We start from the raw sequence: 19,230 nt of genomic DNA on the forward strand, positions 1-19,230 counted from the left end.
TTTTCTCTTTAAAAATGGCTAGAAAAAATTCATCAAAATGCAGCACTTTAATCAATTATTTACAATTTCTATGTTACAATGAGAAAAATGTACATCTTATAGAACATATTTCATAAACCGCTCCACTGGAAGTAACTAGGTCAAAAAAGCAAACCTTCCATTCAATATCCACAGTTGGATTTTTTTTCTCTCGAAGCAGATTCGCCATGATCACACACAAAAAAATTGAATACACAGAACCTTGACGTTGAAGCATCAACAACAAAATCTTTGAAAACGTCCCCAAGGTCTAACCAAGGTCTAGATGCGCCCTTTCCTTTGTCCCGTCCCCGCTCCCACCCCCCACCCCCACCTTAAATTAAAAGGTCTTCCTAGCTATTTATGGCCGGTATGCTTCTTAGCAGTTTGGAAAGAAAACTTTTGGCTTCCATTGGTAACTCAACATAAAATGTTGCATAGAATTTCATACATTTCAAAATCAGCCTAACTGTAGAAAAAGGCAAAATGGAAGCATTTTGGACAGAGCCCTAAGTGAGCACAAAGTCACTTTGTCGATGGTGAGTGACACAAAGGGAAATATGCTCAAAGGAAGAAATGTGCATAGCAGACAACCCTGCTTCCCAAAACTTTAGGAAGGACCCGAGTTGTGGCACCTGGCCAGGGTAGTGCTGCTTGGAACGGCCACTCACCAATCGGACCGCACCAGGCACAGAGCTCTCGGGTGTGAGCCCAGGAGCATTGTGGCAGATGGGAGAAGAGGAAGAGGGTGTCCCAAGGGTGTGTGTGGGGGGGTGGGGTGGGGTGTTTGAAACAAGATTGGCAGGTGTTGTCTACTCAAGGTGACTTGGAAAACTGCCCACCGGGAGAAGTCCACTTCACCTCCTCCCAGATTCACAGTATGAGGGTATAAGGTCATGGTCAGGGGGAGGGGGGAGGAACTGTCTGAGAAGGGCCACTCTTTCACCAGAGGCTCAATGCTTGCCGCCCCTCCCCCCACGCCCCCTGGTCACAGGCTAAGTCGATAGTTGAAAAGTTTCACCAATGACAAGAACAGAACCAGACACACGCGGTTGAGGACTGAGGTTCAGCTGAACAGCCTGGGCTCAGTGAGACCAGAGCGGGGACGGAAAGGCAAGGCTTTGCTCTCCCCAGCTGCTGCGACACCTTCCCCCTTTCCTTTCCAAGAGGCAGAGAGAGGTGTTGCCCCAGATGACTGAGCAGCTGCATGCAGGCCACTTGCGAAAGGAGATAAAGAAAGAGTCCTGCCCTCAGAGATGGCAATGCCAAAGGTGGCGTTGAACACCCCCCGATCGCTCACCTAGAAAACCTCACGGGGCTCCAACAAGGGCCTCTCTGTCAACCAGAAACAAACGCCACGGTTTACCACGTAGGAAAGGAAATGCCAGTATGCTGAAGACATGGATGAAGTGGGGTTCCCCAGGGGGCGGTGCCGTCTGCGGGAGGGAAGTCGGCCTTGGCCCGAATTGGATGGCTCATGATGCCAGCCTGGTGGCTGACTGGAGGCTGGTGGGAACCCCAAATGGGTTTGTTTTTTCCGGTTTGCCCACAGTCACACATTCACACCACCACTGAGGCTTTTCAGATGAGAATAATTACAGCAAATTGAGTTCTCCTAATAAAAAGATGACTTTTTAGCCCTGTTTGCTTTGATGGGAGGGGAAAAACCAAACCAAACCAATCCCCCACCCTCCCAGAAAAAAAAAAATCCCAAACGAACCCCCAGGCAGGCATGGCACGCGTGGAGATGAACACGGTTATACAAAACCAGTAAGGCATCTCTTTGGGGAGGTCAGCACCGAAGAGGTCAGGCCAGGCCGGTCCTGTTGGAAGCGGGGCGGGGCCAGGCTGCTGGGGAGGCGTGGCCACCACTCGCCCCGCCCCAGCTGCGTCATCACGTCGGTTCCGGAGAAAGTGCAAGTCTTGCGAGGTGGCTCGGCCGTGCCCTGAGGGCGGACACAGCCCCCCACGCCCACCCCCTGCGGCGGGTGTGTAGGACGTGCGGGCAGGAAGGACCCCTGAAAAGCAAACGTGAGCAGGGCCCGGCCAAATGGAAACGCAGCGCCTGCGGTGGTTCCTTTCGCCAGTTTTGACGGACCGGAGGGGCGGGGAGGGCGGTGTCTCGTCTAAGGGGTCCCCGAGGGGAACCGCGCTCACAATACACAGTGTCGGGGAAACAAAACCTGATTCGTGTTTTATATATATATATAACCGGGAAGCGGACGTGCTGCCACGGCCGCCCGCTGAGGCTCCCGCTGGCAGGCGGGCGTGACCCGGAAGCAGATGGACCTGAAAGGAGCGGGCAGTCGATCTCCGAGAAGGTGAGCACCATGGTCAAACCGAACCGAAAGAGCATGCTTGCTTTTCCCAGAAGGGGCGTGTGTGTGTAGTGTGCGTGTATGTGGGGTGTGTGGGCACTCCACGTAGCACCAGTTCTCTCCGGGCGGCCGTGCGCTCTGGGACACTTGCCAGCGTTGCCCCCAGCCGGGCCGTCCCTGGGCCGCTCGGGGAGGAGGTGGTTTGGTTTCAGAGCTTCTCGTGGGGTCTTTCTGTCCCCCTTTCAACGGTGACGGCCTTCCCTGACAAGTCGCTTCAGTGTCTTAGGGAGGTCACAGCAACAAGGCAGAACCGAAGCGTCAAACTAAAATAAAACAGTTCCGATGGCCAGAGGGAGGCGGTCCCCCGCTGGGTGGACTGGGGAGGGGGCTGCACCCCGGGCAGGGCGGGGTGCGGGGTGGAGGGACGCGGGGTCTTGCTCTTTCTGCAGCTCTGGCACTGCGGCTAGGGAGGGCTGGCTCAAGAAACCATCGCTTTCGGGATGGAGCGGTGGGTGAGGGAGAAGGGGGCTCAGGAGGGAGGAGGGCTAGCACAATGGCTGGGCCCCTGGTCACAGCGTGGACTCCAAGGACGAGTCCAGGATGTCGTCGTGGTGGCTGTTGCTGTTGGAGTCGCTGTCGTAGCTCTGCGGGCTGGAGTAGTTGGCAGCCTCCTGCAGCCTCATCAGCATGTTCATCTGCGGAGACAGCAGTGTGTGGGCACAGCCCAGCCAGCCCTCCACCCCACCTTTCCGCTGCTGCCAGCCTCCCGCAGAGGCGCCTGTGGCTCACGGAGCAAGGGAGAGAGTGCGGCAGGGGCTGGGCTAGGCTGCGGGGCGCACAGCACACAGCCTGGGGACAGGTTACTTCACGTCCTTGTGCCCAATTTCTCCCATGGTTAACAGTCCCTTCCCTTTGAGACAGTGGCTTCAACTGAGGTGATAAATGTAAAGCCCTTAACATGAACAGCCCTACTTGCAAGAGGTGCACCTGACCCGGGTGTGGCCCTGGCCTAGGTGAGGTGAAGAGGCCTGTCAAGCATCCCTGCTTCTGGGACAAGTACAGCCCTGCTGCCGCCATCTGCATCTGCAGTACCTGACCCACTTCTGTCTCTGGCCAGAGGTCAGCCGAGCGCGCCCCAGCCTCCAGTGAGGTGCAGAGCAGACAGGCCTCCGTGCTAATCAAGAATTGAGGGAGAATCACCTCACCTATCTTTGAGTCGCCCTCTTCTGACTGAGGGGAGAGGGCAGCACCTGTCCCATGAGGTTGACATAGGAACTAAAATGACAATGTGTACTAAGCTCTGAGTCTAGAGCATTGCCTAGCACATTGTCGCACTCAGTAAACACAACCACCAAACCCATCGTCAGCTTCAAGTAGATGGTGGACTCAATAAACAGCCCAACCCAAACCCCAAAACAAACCCATGAGATGATGCTGACTCAGGAGGGCTGCCCCATAGGGTTTCCAAGGCTGTAACCGTCCTAAGTGTGGCCTGCCACAGCTTTCGCCTGTGGAGCAGCTGGGGGCTTCAAAGCACTAACCTTTGGGTAAGCAGCTGAGCACTTAACCTCTGCGCAGCCCAGGCAGTGTTCAAGACTTATTAACATCTCAATATACTCAGGCCCCCTTGCCCACCCAGAACCCTTCTGCCCTCATACCTCTCTGCCTCTGCTCAGGCACCAATGTGGGAGGTCTGGGGAACAGGGAGGCACGTAGTAAAGTGGGCATCTCAGGTCAGAGAGTAAGGAGTGGGGCGGCGGCAACAGGTGATCATTTAGGGAAAAACCAAATCCCTAACCTTACAACAGAACCAAGTTCAGGGGTGTTAGAGGCTTAAGTGAACACCGAAGCTACAGGAGAAAGTTCTGGGGAAAACATGCCTAATTCCGGGGTGACCCTAGCCTTCTCAAGCCATCTTGGACTATCTAGAGTCTTCCCGTCAAACCCACCAGCTTGATGGGAGGTTGGCAGTTGCCCGGCCAACAGGACTCACCAGTGGGTCTCCTTCTGTGTCGCTGGGGGGGCCCTGCTTGATCGTGGAGCCCTCCCGAGGCACGGAGTAGCCATCAAAACCCACGTCCTCAGGGCGCAGCTGCAGCAGCGGGGGCCACTCGTGCTGCTGGGGGCTGGCAGCCCATGGGTACGTGTCCGTCACCCACTTGGCCGGATCCTCCCAAGGAGCTCGCCTGCCATACAGCTGAAACGGGCCAAGAGGGACAAGCTGGAGCAGGCCAAGTCCTCCCCTGAAGCCCTGACCCCGAGGTTCTGCAAAACTCCCCGAGCCCAGGGGCTGAGCACTCACACACCACAGGCACACCCCGTTTGATGCTCTCGCAGGTGCTGCAGTTTTTGTAGGTTGCATGTCTGTGGCAACCCTGCCCCGAACAAGTCCATGGGTGTCATTTCCCCAACAGCACGCGCTCCCTTCGTGTCTGGGTCACATTTTGGCTGTTCTCACAAAATTTCAAAATTGCCCAGAATGCTCTTGGACACTAGTAGTCTGCGGTGTAGCCTAACTTTTATTTGCACTGGGAAACCTAAGAAATCCATGCAGCTTGTTTTACTGTAATATTTACATTGTTGCAGTGGCCTCCCTGAGGTAGATGTAGCTTCCTTGTTGGGTCCTTATTGTTCTGAATGTCCCCGAAGGCTCGCTGCTGCGGAGCCCTGAGCATCTACCCAGACGAAGCACCAGCATATTCACAGACTCAGTCACAGGTAGAGTGTAAGTGCATGTGTAAGTGCACACCCTGGCTCACCCTCAGTGCGCCGAGGAACCCTCCTCCCCTTGCCTAGAGTTAAGGAAGCAGATAACCCTGGGAAACCTGCCCCTGCGGGGCGAGTCGGGGTTTATTCAGCCAAGCACAGACCTGCTCGTGCCTGTGGGTGCTGGAAGCCCTCTGAATGTCTTCCTCTGCCTCTGGACTTAACAATACTGTGGCAAGCTCCTGCTTTGGTGTAACCACCTGGTGTTCTACCCTGGGGTTGAGCGAGAAGTGGCCCATTTCATTCTTTTCACTATCCACACAGGCACTGAAAACTGGCAGTGATTAGGGGCCTGGGTGGAGAACCTGGACCTGCACCCAGAGGCATGAGTTCAAATCACAGTTCCCTCAAGTTCCTACTCAATCTCCTTGGGCAAGCCAATTCTCCTAGAGTCCCAATGTCCTCTCTGGAAAGTAAGACTTAGCCAACAAACAAAGCAACTTTCCCCTCGTTTCAAGACTAAGCCAGGGCTCTAATCCATCATAGGGGAACGCTCTGCCGTCTTCTGCACACACAGACAGCTCCACGTCGCACGCATGTACTAAGTTGCCTTTCTGGAACCCTGTCAACAACTGTGTGGCAGCATACAATAATTGCCCCTCTACAGGCCTGGAACTGAGGTGCAGAGAGGCTGAACCACTCGCCGGGGGTTACATAGCGAACCAGTGGTTGAGCCAGGATGGGCCGCCGCCACATCTGTGCTATCATGCCTGTAACTCTAAGCTGATGGCCTCGGAGATGAGGGGCTGACCCCGCGAGTCAGCCAGATTCCTGGAAAAGGAGATACAGGCAACGCATTGGCCACAAGCTGACCACAAGAAGCAGGTCTCACCTGGAGTCCTTCCCTGACTGCTTCCAGGAGATACGGGATAATGGAGTAGTTCCACAAGTCAGTGAACCACACTCGGGAGCCATCCACGTCGATGGGGCACGAGAGGAAGAGCCGGGGGCCTGGAGCGCACAGGGATGAGCAGTCACGGGAGAATGAAGAGCGTTAGGGGAAGCCACGGCCAGGGCCTACTGTAAGGAGCCACCCTGGGGCTGAGTGAAGGCAGGGCTGGTGGCAGAAACACCAGCTGCTGAGGTGGGGCCCAGAGCAGGACCCCGAGACTCCCAGCTCCTACCCCAGAGGACTGTACCCAAGGAGCCGTCCAGAAGACATGTACTGATTTATTCCAGTTTTTCTCAAAGTAGAGGCACTGCATGACCCAGCGGGGCTGCAAGCAGACCCCACACTTTATCCTGGGTTCTGGGAAGTTTCCAGTTGCCAGGAGGGGGCTGTGTCATCTTTCTTTTTTTCTTTTTCTGGAAGGGGGCTGTAAGCCAAATAAGTTTGGGAACCTATCATTTATGCTGTATGAATTGGGACTAAAAAGAAGCAGAACAACAGCACACTCAGTGTCCAGGAGAATGGACACGGCTCCATACGTGCTAGTTTTGTCGCCTTGAAATGTGCTGATGAAAGCCAGCAGCCCCGGGGGATCTTCATGAGCGGGTGCAACATGGGAGAGGCTGTGCCCCGACTGTGACTGCCACCATGTGAAACACAGGCGTGGGAGGGAATAAGCCCAAATGACATTGGATGGTGGATGGGCGGGGAGCTTCCCACCTCCCTAAAACAGCCCCCCCATCACCACCCCCGGCCCCACTCCCTCAACCCCCATTCTAAATCCACAATCAGGTCTGTGAGTAGACTTTTATTTTTAAAGCAAAGCCGATCCCAAAGGGCTGGCCGAGTCTCCACTGCTGGTCCCCCTGGCACTGGGCAGGGGACATTGGCCAGGAGACATAGCATTGGACACAGGGACAGATGGTTGCCCCTGTCCCAGGGCCCCTTATCTATCTGCATGGACAGTCCAGCAAAGAGCTGCCTGCCCAGCGGTGAGGGCAAACCTCCAAGAGAGTGGAGCTCCAGGAGACTGCCTTCCCCGTGCCTACCGATGGTGACGTCTGAGGAGCTGTGAGCCTCCAGGAAGCGGTTGAGGTGATGCCAGACCTTGGGGATCCAGGCGATGATCTTCCCGAGCTCCACATTCCGCATCCGCCCACCGATCTCCGTCTCCATGAGCTTCCTCCGCAGGTAGCGGCCGAGGAAGCCCTTCACGGGCTCCGTGTGGTTGGCACAGAGCACCCACCTGAGGGAGTTAGGAAGGCCTTGTCACCCAGCTGGGCGGCTCAGCGATGTGAAGCATGGCCCATTGTGCAAAGACTAACAGAGTCAGGTGTCCAGCAAGCAGGACACCGAATTCCTCACAGCCACCCCTGGAGGAAGGACAAGCCCGTCCCAGCTCCCACTGTGCGCAGACTAACAGGTGTCCAGCAAGCCGCACACCAAATTCCTCACAGCCACCCCTGGAAGAAGGACAAGCCCGGCTGTCTCGGAGGCAGTACATGTAGAGTGCTTCTTAGAGGCAAGGATGGCAAGACTGTCTGACAGCCTTGGAAATGTAAGAAAAATGCTAATGGAATTTTAGCCATTGGAAAAGAAACCCAGCACACAGCCACGCCCCATGTACTTTTTCATTCCAGAATGCACCCATCCCCACCCCTCTCCACCCCCACCCCCCCAGACACACCTTCTTCACTAAGGACTGTGCACTAGAAATCTCTGTCTATTCTGCTTCCAGACCTCACTTCTGCAGACAAAGGATATAAGATACACCCACTTGCCATTCGGGGTCCAGATCTTTCAGAACACTAGTTCTTCAGGGTCGCCAGCTAATAAATATTTCCTCTTTCCACACCCAAGGGTGCCACCTGGTCATTCCTGAGTCACGGTTTTACTGTTACAGAAACTCCGTCAGGAGAGACCAGTCCCTGGAGAAGGACATCATGCTTGGTAAAGGGGAGGGGCGGTGAAGAGAGAAGTCCATTAACAAGATGGACTGACCCCACGGCTACAACAATGGGCTCAGGCATAAAAAACCCCTGTGAGGACGGGCGGTGCAGGATGACCGTGCAGTGATTTATTGTGTTGTGCATAGGGGCCGCTACAGGTCAGAGCTGACTCGGTGGCTCGGGACAAGAACAGCACCAGCCCTGTATGGTGACACCCCCCCCCCCATAGTGAGGCATGGGCAGTTCATGTCACCTGTCCATGAGCAAACAACGGATGAACAGAAGGGCTGAGATGAGGACCCAGGCAGTCTGGCTCCAGAACTGAGCTCTAACCACTGAATGATGCTGGACGGCAGGCCTGGGCTGGACTACGGAGCTAGAGCAGTGACCAAAACCCAGCCCCGGCGCCCTGGTGGAGCAATGGCCTGGCAATCTACTGCTGACCAAAAGGCTTGCTTTCTACGAGAAAGACTTGGAGATCTGCCTCCATCGACCGCAGCCTAGGAAGCCCTTTGAATAGCTCCACTCTGTCCCATGGAGCCCCTCCAGGGCCCCCACAAGATGACAACGTAGTCCCCGAGGAGCACAAGAGCAGGAGAAAGACAAGTGAATGAAGGGAGGAGGCGTGGGCCCAGGGAGGCTGGTTCGAGGGGCTTCCCTGGGTTGGGACTGGAAGAATAAACAGGAGCCACAGGACAGGCAGGGGCAGAGCTGGGGAGGGAGGTGTATGTGGGAAGGACACATGGTAGCATTTACCGACGTGAGAAATAATGTGTGTGTAGGAGACCTCCAGAAGTTCAGTGTAAGTGGACTTGACTCTCATGGCTAGGGCTCTGCTTTTAAATCACGGCGATAGGCAGCCACTGCAGGCCTTTAAACACGAGGATTATGTGATCAGCATTCTAGAATGCTCACTGGGGCCGCCGAGGAATGGCCCAGTTACCGCGGGGAAGGCAGGGAGCAGGAAGGAAGAGAAAGGATTTCAGGGAGAGATTGGAGGAAGTCTGGACAAGACTGGGACAGCCTACATACAGAGACACAGCATGTTTGCAGTGCCCTAGAAGAGCAGATCTTTATCTCTGATCATTACAGTTCTGGGGCACTTTCCATAGATTTCCTCAGAGACAGCTGAAAACTGGCCGTTGACGAGCCAGCCAGGGGTCTCAGCCCGGAGGAAGGCTCTAATCAAGTCACTCATCATGGGCAGAGCACTAGAGTTGGCTGGGCTCTGGGACAACAGAGGGGTGTTGTGAGGGCAAGGCTTGGCATGACGGAGTGGAATGGCCCTTTCCACACCCTTGCCGTGAGTGAGCCTCGGGAGGGTGCGCGGGCAGAGGGGAGAGGTTCTGAATGGGACCTCGAGATAGGTGTCCCCTACTACTGTAAAACTCACTGCCACGAGTGTGCAGGTTCCTGGCAACACCGGTCACCGGTGGTTGCACTCCAGTTTGGGAATGAGGTTCTGTGCCCTGTCACTGAGGCTGTATTCGTGGAGGGTGTGTCTGCAAGCAAACTCTTGGGATACAAACGAGCAGATTAAGTGAGCGTCAAGATGTTTTGTCTAGTCACTGTTGGTTTTGTGTTTGCTTCCTATGGTATTTTGTATAGGAAATCCAGGATCAATAGGTCTATGGAGACAGTAACTGGACTGATAGATGCCCTAGTGGGGGTGGAAAGCCAGTAATAGAACTTGTTCTGAAACTGATTGTGGTGGTGATCACACAAATCTTAGTGTGATTGCATGATTACATTGTATGACATGGGAAGTATATGCACTAACCGTATTCATGAAACAGAAACCAGGAAAGAGCAGAGGGGAAGGTGCGTCCTGAGTAATCACCAAGGAAGCAGAGAAGAGAAGCCGGAGAGACACCAGGGTCTTCCCTCTGAGCACGCGGACAGAGGAGGAGCCTGCCCCTGGACATGGTGCCCTGAACATGGGCCCCTCGCCGCCTAAACTGTGAGAAGATACATCTCTGTTCCTTATAGCCACCTGCCTGTGGTCGACAGATTCATGGTGGAAATTCAGAGCTGCTGGGGCTCCGACAGCCCGTAGGGCCAGCAGTGTGAAGGACACCCCCAAGGCAGAGCTGTGCTGCGCATGCTCACTTAGGACAGGGTCGTGTCACTGATGGGGCACAGGGGAGGCAAGGGCGCCTTCTTGAAATCACTAGAGCAGGATGTAGAATCTCAGAGACTTGGGCTTGAATGTCAGCCCTGCGCTGACCTTTATTACCTCAAGACACGTCACTTCATTCTCGTTCCTCAGTTTCTTCATTTCATATGGAGAATAATGAGTTTAGCCCCTTGAGGTTGTTGCGAGAATTAAATGGGCCAAACTGGAGAAGGAGCTTAACCCAGTGTCCAGCGTGTAAGAGCTACTCAAAAGAAGGCTCCTCTGCTCCTTCTAGTGAACTCGCCCCACCCCACCCCCACCCCCGTGCAGGTTCCAGCTTCTGCTGGGACACGAGAAGTCGCCCCTTACCTGAAGTTGTGGTGAAGTTGCAGATTGGGTGTTGAGGAGGTAGCCTGGTTCATGGTTCCGATTATGTAAGGACTGCGGGCCAAAGAGAGGGAGAGAGTTGTGTGACTCCGAGCCATGCTGGCAAGCCAGGCACCCACAGCATCCGGCCTCCCCACATTCCCACAGATATGCAGAGTGCGGAGCAGGCTCTGGGGGCTCCACGCTCTCCAGGGGCAGGGCGTCTGCATCCAGACCTCCCCGCACTCCCACAGCTGTGCACTGTGCAGAGCAGGCTCTGCAGGGCATCTGCAGCTGGTCCTTACCATTTATGGTACTTGCAGTTGAGCAGCCCATTGAAGACCTCGCCCAGGGAGCTGACGTGATGCAGGTTGTCCAGGATGATGACAAGAGGCATGTCCACGGCATTGTTCTCACTGTTGCACTGATCAGCCAGGTTGGAAAGGTACTGGCGCAATTCCTAGGGAGGTGTGGGAGGGCAGGGGGAGAGCAGGTTCATGGATACACGCAGTGCAGATGTAGGTGCTCCGCACCTTCAAGCAGGATCCCCATCCACAAACGCGCATGCGTGTCTGCCAGATAAAAGGCACTGGGTTGGTGCTGAGGGGGACTTGGGGTGAGCGCGGGATGAGTAACAAGTGTATTGAGCTGCTAACTGCAAGGTCAGTAGTTTAATCCCACCATCCCCTCGGAGGGACAAAGACAAGGCTGTCTACTCCCATACAGGCCTGAAGTCTCAGAAACCCAGAGACAATTTTACGCTGCCCTGTAGGGTCACTGTGCGTCAGAATAGACTCGAGGGCAGTGAGTTTTGTTGTTTTTTGTTTTGGTTTCCATCACACCCTGTCCATTTGTTTACAGGTCTTTCCATGCCCGCTCCAGGAAGTGTCTGGAAGTCTCGTGCCTCACATGCTTGTGTGCCTCAAGAGCTCCTGCCTGCCTGTGCACACCCAGAGCCCTGGAGAGACTCATCAAACAGGGGCCTCGGATGCCCACACAAGTGAGCATGATGATTAGTGATGTGGCTGGCGGAGCAAGGGTAGTGGAGGAAGAATGACTTGACATGTGGAGGGGCCTTGTTGAAAGCTGGCTTAGAACTTGACCTTGAGGAGCAGGTAGGACATCAGATACAGGATGAGTGCTAAGAGCAGAAGGCAGCTAAGCTAGGCTGGGTAGGGGATATGGGTTCCTGGGGGATGAGGCTGTGTTGTCTGATAAAATCAGCATTAGCATAAGTTGGCATTTACCTGTCAGGCATAGTTCATATGAGGGGGCTTCAAAAAGTTCCTGGGAAAATCCCACCATCATTACATTCGATGTTGCCATGAAGTGGAAGCCCCCCACCTCCACCCCCGCCACGTTAACTTGTGTAGGTAGCCCTAAGATCACCAGGTAAGATGTCTCTGTTTTACAGCCGAGGCACTCCAGGGCAGGTAATTGGCCTGCGAGCCCACAGGCGGGAGCAGCAGGCTGCACACAGACCCCAGTGTGTGCTTCTTACCCAGCCAGGCAGCCAGGCAGCCTGGCAGCCTCTCCAGCTCTGGCACACACACACACACACACACACACACACACACACACACACACACAGAGAGAGAGAGAGAGAGAGAAAGAGGGGTGCGGGGGGGCCCTCCCTCGGTTTCTTTCACTTACTGGTGCCCCTCCTTCTTTAGCCCTCTTCACTTAGGACCCAGCCTCAGGCCCCTGACTGGGACAGGCCCCTGACTCCTTGAGACCCCAGCCCACCCCCCACTCCTCCCTCAGGCCTGAGGGATGCTGTTGGCAGCCTGTGGGCTGACCTCGGGTGCCGTGCCCAGGGAAAGTAGCATAGAGCTGAGGCCACTGGCACATGCCTGGGGTCCTCCTCTAACTGGTCCCGGAGAAGGCACCTGCCCTGACCCCCATCTAGGGGTTTTGACCCTTCTCCCTCATTCTGCCCCACAGCACAATGATTGGGGGCCTGTGTAACCTAGTGGGTTACAAGTTGGCCGCTGGCCGCTAGAACTAGGTTAGCAGTTCAAACCCACCAGCTGCTTCTCAGGAGAAAGAGGAGGCTTTCTACTTTTGCAAACCTCCACAGTCTTGGAAAGCAGTTCTCTGTCTTACAGGGTTGCTGTGAGTCAGAACCAACTTGATGGAGGCGCGGCGACCCAGAAGAGCCAAAAGGTAGAGACAGTCGAAATGTCCCTCAGCAGATGAGTGGCCATGCAAAGTGTGGTTGGTAGACAGACAGACAGACAGAGGCTTATGATTATCACATAGACATAACAAGAGTGGAAGCTCAGGTGCATGCCACAGCATGGCAGAACCCTGAAATCATCATGTTGAACAAATAGTTGCAAAATGACCCATACTGCATGATAACCCGTACATGAAGTCAGTCCACATGGAGAAATCAGTCTTACTGGTTACCCAAGGCAGGGAGGACAGGGAAAGGGGGGCTTTGGGTTTGGTTTTGGTGAATGGCGGGGAACGTTAGAGAAAGGATAGCAATGGTGGTAGCACGGCGTGAACGATGTTGTCAGCATCAGGGAATTGGAGGCGTGGGAGTTGCTGGTGCGTACATTGTCGCCACTCGAGGAAGACTTACAGACAAATCACTTGGGGAACTTGGGTGGTGGTACGTAGTCCTGGCCCCACAACCCGCTGCAAACAGGCCATGGAGGCGCGAAGCCCAGGAGGTGGCTCTGTCCATCACCCCAGGCAGCGTCAGGGCAAAGGGATCACTTCCCTTTATTGCCCAGGACCGGCTACAGAGCGCACGATCCATAAACGCGGAGGGATGACAGAATGGGCCGGCTCGGAGAGCTCTTACCAAGTCAGATAGGTCCCCGCGAGGAAGCCCCAGCCTTAGGGTCCCATTCCAGTCCCACTCTCAGTGGCCTGCGGCACATGATCTACTTGCTTTAAGCCTCAGTGTGCTGCTCTAAAAGTGGGCATAGAAACAGCACTCGTTGGAAGGAACGAAGGCAAGGCCAACTTGCTAGTGCAGGCGAAGACACCGCAGAATGTGGGCTTCTGTTATTGCCCTGTTACCACCAAAGAGGGTTTATTGTGGAAAACCGTGTAACTTTGTAGCTCATGGGACATTTCCTGGTAAATGGGTATGAAAGTATTGGATGCTTTGAAAAAAGCAAACAGGCAACTGATACCAGAATTAGATGGTGTCTACCCACCACTACAACTGTCCTGCAAGGAATCACATCAGGAGGTGCAGGACAGAGTGGGAGAAATATGTGGACCAGAACTCAAAATTATAAAAAAGCCCAGGCTACTGGTCAGAGAGACTGGTGGAACCCTGAGACAATGGCCGCTAGTCACCCTGCAGATCTGGAAATGGACTCACTGCTGTGACTCAATTTAAGTCCAACCATAGACAGGTCTACCTGGCACACAGTTAACACTAGGCAGACATTGGAGGTCAAAGGACAGTATTTACCCAAGAACAGTGTTAAGAAGGTTAGAGACACACAGAAAGCAAGTGGAGAGGACTTCAACGAGATGAAACAAAATGTGTTTGTACAGTTGAACAGAAAACTGATGTTCTGCCCTTACCCACCTCACAATACAAAGTTAATAAGTGGGGGGAAATGCACCAGATAGAAGTGCTGATCGTACAACTCCCTTTGATGTGATCAAACAATTGAATTATTCGGTTGTGACTATGTGCCAATAAACATGTTGAAAAAAATAATAAAAATAAAAACGAAAAAAGAATCCTTATTAGGAAAACGAACAAAGGGGAAAGAACTCCTGAGTAGCTCGGAGCCTGTGTCTGGCTGGGTGAGGTAGCGTTTCCGGAGCTGGAGCCTGAGCCCAGATGGAACTGATTGGTGGAGCGCCAGGGCTGTGCTTCTGCTGCCCTGTTCTCACCTCGGCCACCGGGCACTCGGTAGCCACTGAAGGAGCGCTTCCAGGAAGTGCTGTTTCCCACCAGCCCAGCAGTGCTGTCAACTGTCGCTCTGTTGTTGAGTGGGCTCCTACTGAGCGTGACCCGGTGTGCAACAGAGGGCAGCGCTGCGGGCCCCACCAGCCTCCGCATCGTTCCTGTGTCTGAGCCCACTGTGCAGCCCACTGTGGCAGCCATCGGCACCAACCCATCTCAACAGCTCGAAAAGCACCCAGGCATGCCCCCTGGTTGGGGGCAGACTCCCATTGCTGCCCCTACCTTGCTGGACTTGTGGTCCACGTTGAAGGTGGCGATGACACCATCAGTCAGCTCCCGGCCCTCTCGAAGCACCATGTACTCGGACAGCCGGTTTGCTAGGTAGGTCTTGCCGGTGCCACTGGGGCCAGACAGAATGATCCGCCGGTGCTCTGTCAGCAGGGATACGTAGCGCTGCAGGATGGGCTTGGGGATCAGAGACTCGAACACCAAAGCGTCCAGGCTGTTTTCCGCGAGCCCTGCATTGGAGGAAGGAGGGGGTTGGAGGGCCTGCAGGAAGCACGGCTGCCCTCTGCAGCTGCTAGGGGACTGCCAAGACCTGAGCTGCTCCCTCTCCTTAGCAGTTCACTCACCTGAGACCTCTGCCCACGCAGGTACCCAGCACACAGTCACCCCCCAGTCAGCATTAGGTGTTTTTGGCTCCACGCACCTACAACTCCTGGGCCCACAGCCCTTGTCTGCCCTCTGAGAACTCCTGACTCCGGACATGGTGTGCCTGTCTGGGGCCACTATACGGACCCAGTGCCATGGACCCAAACCCAGGCAGAATCTTGTCCTGGTGTGTCAATGTCAGCCAGGCCCCTCAATTAGCATCTTCGCTCTGCTTTCACGAGGCCACTGCTACCCTCGTGTGTGAACCACAAAGATAAAGCTTTCTGAGTAAAATCGGGAGAAATGCAGTGGGATCATATGATTTGGGGATGTGTAGAACAGCGTTAGGTTAAATGGTACATGTTGAGATCGCTCTTCGCTGTCAAGTGGACATGGACCTTTCCCTTCCGTACCGGACTAGTCAGGCATGTTAACTTTTATAAGAGCTCTGTTCTCGGTCAGTTTTGAGTGATGTTCTTGAAACGATCCCCAAGAGATGCTCTGGCCAGAACCTAAGGTGATTCAGTTAAACGTACTCCAAGAAACCTGGTGTCTGTAAGTGCAGGGTAGAGCACAGGGCTTCTGCTGTCTCAACATAGCATCTTCCTTCCACACAAGTATTCACTGCAAACCGACCAACCCCCTAGGTGATTAAATCTCTTTCCGATCCTTCCCAAACCAAGAAACTCACCACTCGCTGCCATCAAGTCCACTCTGACTCGGCGACCCTACACCAAGAGTAGTCCCAAAATACACCGACTGTTCCAGAAAGAACATGGTAAAGGGGAGACAGGCTTGGGATTTCCCCGGCACTAAGCCTCAATATGAGTGGCCTTGGCTGCACAGTGAGTAAGCACTTAGCAGCCAACTGAAAAGTTCCGTGGTTTGAGCCCCAGCTGCTCTCTGGGAGGACAGACCTGGAGATGTGCTGCTTTTCAGATTTCAGCCTCAGAAACCCTGAGAGCGGCCCCACACTGCGCCCAGGCGACTACAGTACACCCAGCTCCACACGCTCCACAGCTTGGGGTCCCGATGGGCCCCAGTGTCTGCCTACATGTTGCTGGTTTGTTTTCTGTTTGTCATTTGCCTTAAGCAGCCCCCTGGGAGGGACTACTTGGCCAACAATCTCATTCAGCACACGGCCTCCTCCCTACCTCTCCCTCCCTCAGCCCCCCTCCCCCAATGAAATCATGGGCATCCAATCAGGACATGAACGGTGCACACTGGGCCACTAGATCCCACGCAATCAGACAGGCTGACGCAGTTCCCCTTGTAGTGACAGTGTCCTTCCCTCCTCGCCCCTGCAGGGAAGTGCTGTCTGTAGGGAAGCCCATTCTAGGTATTCTGGCAGGTTTGAGCCACACCGTCAGCCAGGCAGGGGTGGGATGCAGCCAGGCTGGGCCAGGGCTGGTGGGTGTCTGACTCTTAGTGGGCAGTCATCTCTAGAGACTCCCTGCCCCCCTTCCAGAAATAGACTCTCTCTTGGAGGTTCCTAAATTAGAAGGAATCCTAAGCCAGTGGCTTTTTTTTTAACAGTATATTATTTTTATTCAGTGGTATTTCAACAACCTTGTGCAGAATGTTCACAAAAGAAACCAAGCAGTGGTGAACAGAGCTGAGCTCGAGCTAGTTCTGGTGGCACTGAGCACCTGGGTCCAGCAGTGCTTGAAGCCTGCTCCTGGGTTCCCAGGTTTGTGAATCTATACATTCCTGGTATATATAGATGTATACATATACTTTTTTCTTTTGCTAAAGCTTGCTTTGAGCCAGTTCCTAGCACTGCGGCCCAATGACAATAGTGTGGGATTTTACTTGATAATGTGTGAGGGGGGGGCTCAAACAGCTTGTGCTCGAGTATACATCTAAAGGCTGGTGCTCTGAGCACCCCCAGGGTCCCTGCGGAAGAATGGTCTGAATCCGCTCCATTCCTAGAACAGCTGAGAAACCCTATGAAGCGGCTCTATTCTGCAACACATGCAGTGGCCACCAGTGGGAGCCAGCTTGAAAGCATCAGGCTATTTCGTAAAACATGACCAGCTGCTTGATGCCCGAGTGGCACATGCACCATTTGTCACCAACAGTGACAGGCAGGCTGGCTCTTTTAGAAACTTCTCCTCGGCAGGACACATATTTTGGACTTGGGCGGCTCAAAGGTTGCACTGTCAAAACCTCAGCCTCAGATAAGGAAGTCAGTGGACAAATCAATCAGGAAGACGAGCATAGTGCAAAGTGCGTCAACGTATAGTCCTCACAGTATAGGAAAATTGGGATTGTCCAGTCAAATGGAAACGGGAAATACAGTGGATCGGGCAGTCCCCGCCCCTCCCCAACAGCACAGCAGGAAGTCTGGAGGTGTCGTGGGTTGCACTGGGCTGGCTGCTAAACCGCACGGGCAGTTCCAAACCTCCATCTGCTCAGCGGGCAGAGATGGGGCTGCTGTGCTCCTGCACAGAGTTAGTCTTGGGAACCCCCGGGGACGCTTCTACCCTGCCCTTCAGGGCCACTAAGCACATCGACTCCATGGCTGTGAGTTCTGGGGGTTTTAGCACCTGGAGCCTTTTGTGTGCCTGGGAATTACTCCTGCCTTCTGTCTCCAATCCCAAGCGACAATAATGATGCCATCCCCAAACTCAAAAGCTCTCCAGGAGAGCTTTTCCTTTCTCTACAGAGAACTCGGTGAGATGAGAGTTCTCTCAGAGCAGTCTCAGCCCCTGCAGCATTGTGCGTGAGCAAAAGGATCAGCGACCTGTGCTGTAGCCTAAACCACGCTCTCCCCGTGTGTGGAATGGGCCCACGGCCAACAGGTGCTGGCGGGAGTCATTTGCTGGTGTTGGTGAGGAGTTCTGCCAGCAGAAACACATTTCCACAGGGTTGCTAACAGCCTGTCAGTTCAGAGTCATGGCTAATGGGATCTTTGGTTCTGTCCTCTTGGCCATGAATGAAAACCATTGTTCCCATGGTGGCTGGAAACTCACAGTGCTCCCCTTTCTTAGGCCCCCTTCGTAAGGGTCATGGAAGGGACGTGCGGGGAGAAGCCCATACACCTGCCCAAAGGCAACCGCAGCTGGGGTGTCTGGTGGCCCTGCAGCTCCTGAAGGCCCAGCGTTGGTCCACACGGAGTCACAGTACCTTTGACGCTCACAGAGATGGTTGTGTTCTCCCCAACCAGGTAACCACAGGGCAGCAGCTCCGGCATTTCAGACGTGTTGGTCCGCCGGATGTCCCCGATGCTATAGCCCAGGACGCTGTCGGAGTTCAGCCCTAGCTGACTCACCGGGTCAACATGAATGATGTATTCCTGGAAAACAGAAAGGCACCCTCAGAGAAGGCGCAGCTCTGCCCACGGTGTGTGGTTTCACTGGGTGATTTACAATTGTCATCTCTCTCAGGGGCAACGTCTGAGGCGAAGTGTGGCCCTTGGGGGAGAAGAGCTGACTGGCCCCGGGGATAATGCCCTAGGAGCACGGGCCTCCTCAGACACAGGTTTATTTGGCTAGTGCTGGAAGAAAATCGAACCGGGCAGTAAACATCTAGACTGTGAACCAAGCACAACATTCGACTGGCGCCTTGAAGACATCAGGGCTGTGAATGGTGCAGGGGGGATTCACGAAACTGTCTTTGTGACAAGCAAGGGCTCCACCGGCCTTCTGGCTCAAGGTGAAAACTATGCTCACGACAGACTAACACAGGGCTGTGAGAGAGGAGTAGCCTGGCCCTTGAAAAAGAAGATGTGTTTGGATTCAGAAACTGTAAGTGACCAAGAAGTGTCATGTCACTGAATGGAGAGCGAGCACGGGTCCTTGGCCTCGGGGCCAGCCACAGTGATGGGTCTGGAACCATTATCAGGCCTCTGCTTCGAACAGCCTCGTGGCCCCCTCGCCTAGGATGGCCCAGACGCAGTCTTCAGGCCCAGCTGCAGTCTCTGGAATCCAGGGATGGCCCAGTTGACGGGGAGCCGAGAGTACGAGCAGTAGCATGGTTTGCCCAAAGCTGCTCACATCTCTTGCCTGGTCACTTTTCTACCAATGGCCCCCATGAAGGGGAGGGATAAGCAAAGACGAGAATCTTCTCTGTGTAAATAAAGCCACGTATATGCCGGCGCTAGATGGAGGCTGCCGAGAACTGGTGAGGTCACGTGCTCAGGCAGACCCATGGAGCTAGAGCTGGGTTGGCATGCGGCGGCTCGAGAGCCACATGCAATTCTGGAGTACCACGGAGACATTAGAAAGGGTACCATTCAGAATATGGTGATTTCCTCTGTTTTAAAAATG

General features: G+C 54.3%; 1 protein-coding gene across 5 annotated transcripts in view; it reads right to left on the bottom strand.

Moving 5' to 3' along the window:
- Nucleotides 1–351: 351 nt before the first annotated feature.
- Nucleotides 352–19,230, bottom strand: part of NAV2 (neuron navigator 2) — a 413,588-nt gene continuing 394,709 nt past the window's right edge. For all 5 annotated transcript variants that reach the window (XM_045290963.1, XM_045290962.1, XM_045290966.1 and 2 more), the window contains 8 exons: nucleotides 18,089–18,257; nucleotides 14,591–14,826; nucleotides 10,728–10,882; nucleotides 10,426–10,497; nucleotides 7,041–7,237; nucleotides 5,935–6,053; nucleotides 4,330–4,533; nucleotides 352–3,031 (listed from right to left, as the gene is read on the bottom strand). In XM_045290963.1, coding sequence (XP_045146898.1) covers nucleotides 2,906–3,031; nucleotides 4,330–4,533; nucleotides 5,935–6,053; nucleotides 7,041–7,237; nucleotides 10,426–10,497; nucleotides 10,728–10,882; nucleotides 14,591–14,826; nucleotides 18,089–18,257 — 1,278 coding nt within the window. In that variant the 3' untranslated portion in view covers nucleotides 352–2,905. The remainder of the gene's footprint in view (nucleotides 3,032–4,329; nucleotides 4,534–5,934; nucleotides 6,054–7,040; nucleotides 7,238–10,425; nucleotides 10,498–10,727; nucleotides 10,883–14,590; nucleotides 14,827–18,088; nucleotides 18,258–19,230) is intronic.

The sequence above is a fragment of the Echinops telfairi genome, unplaced genomic scaffold, assembly GCF_000313985.2.
Source record: "Echinops telfairi isolate 266 unplaced genomic scaffold, ASM31398v2 ScPeMD7_60;HRSCAF=208, whole genome shotgun sequence".
Taxonomy (NCBI): Eukaryota; Metazoa; Chordata; class Mammalia; order Afrosoricida; family Tenrecidae; genus Echinops; species Echinops telfairi.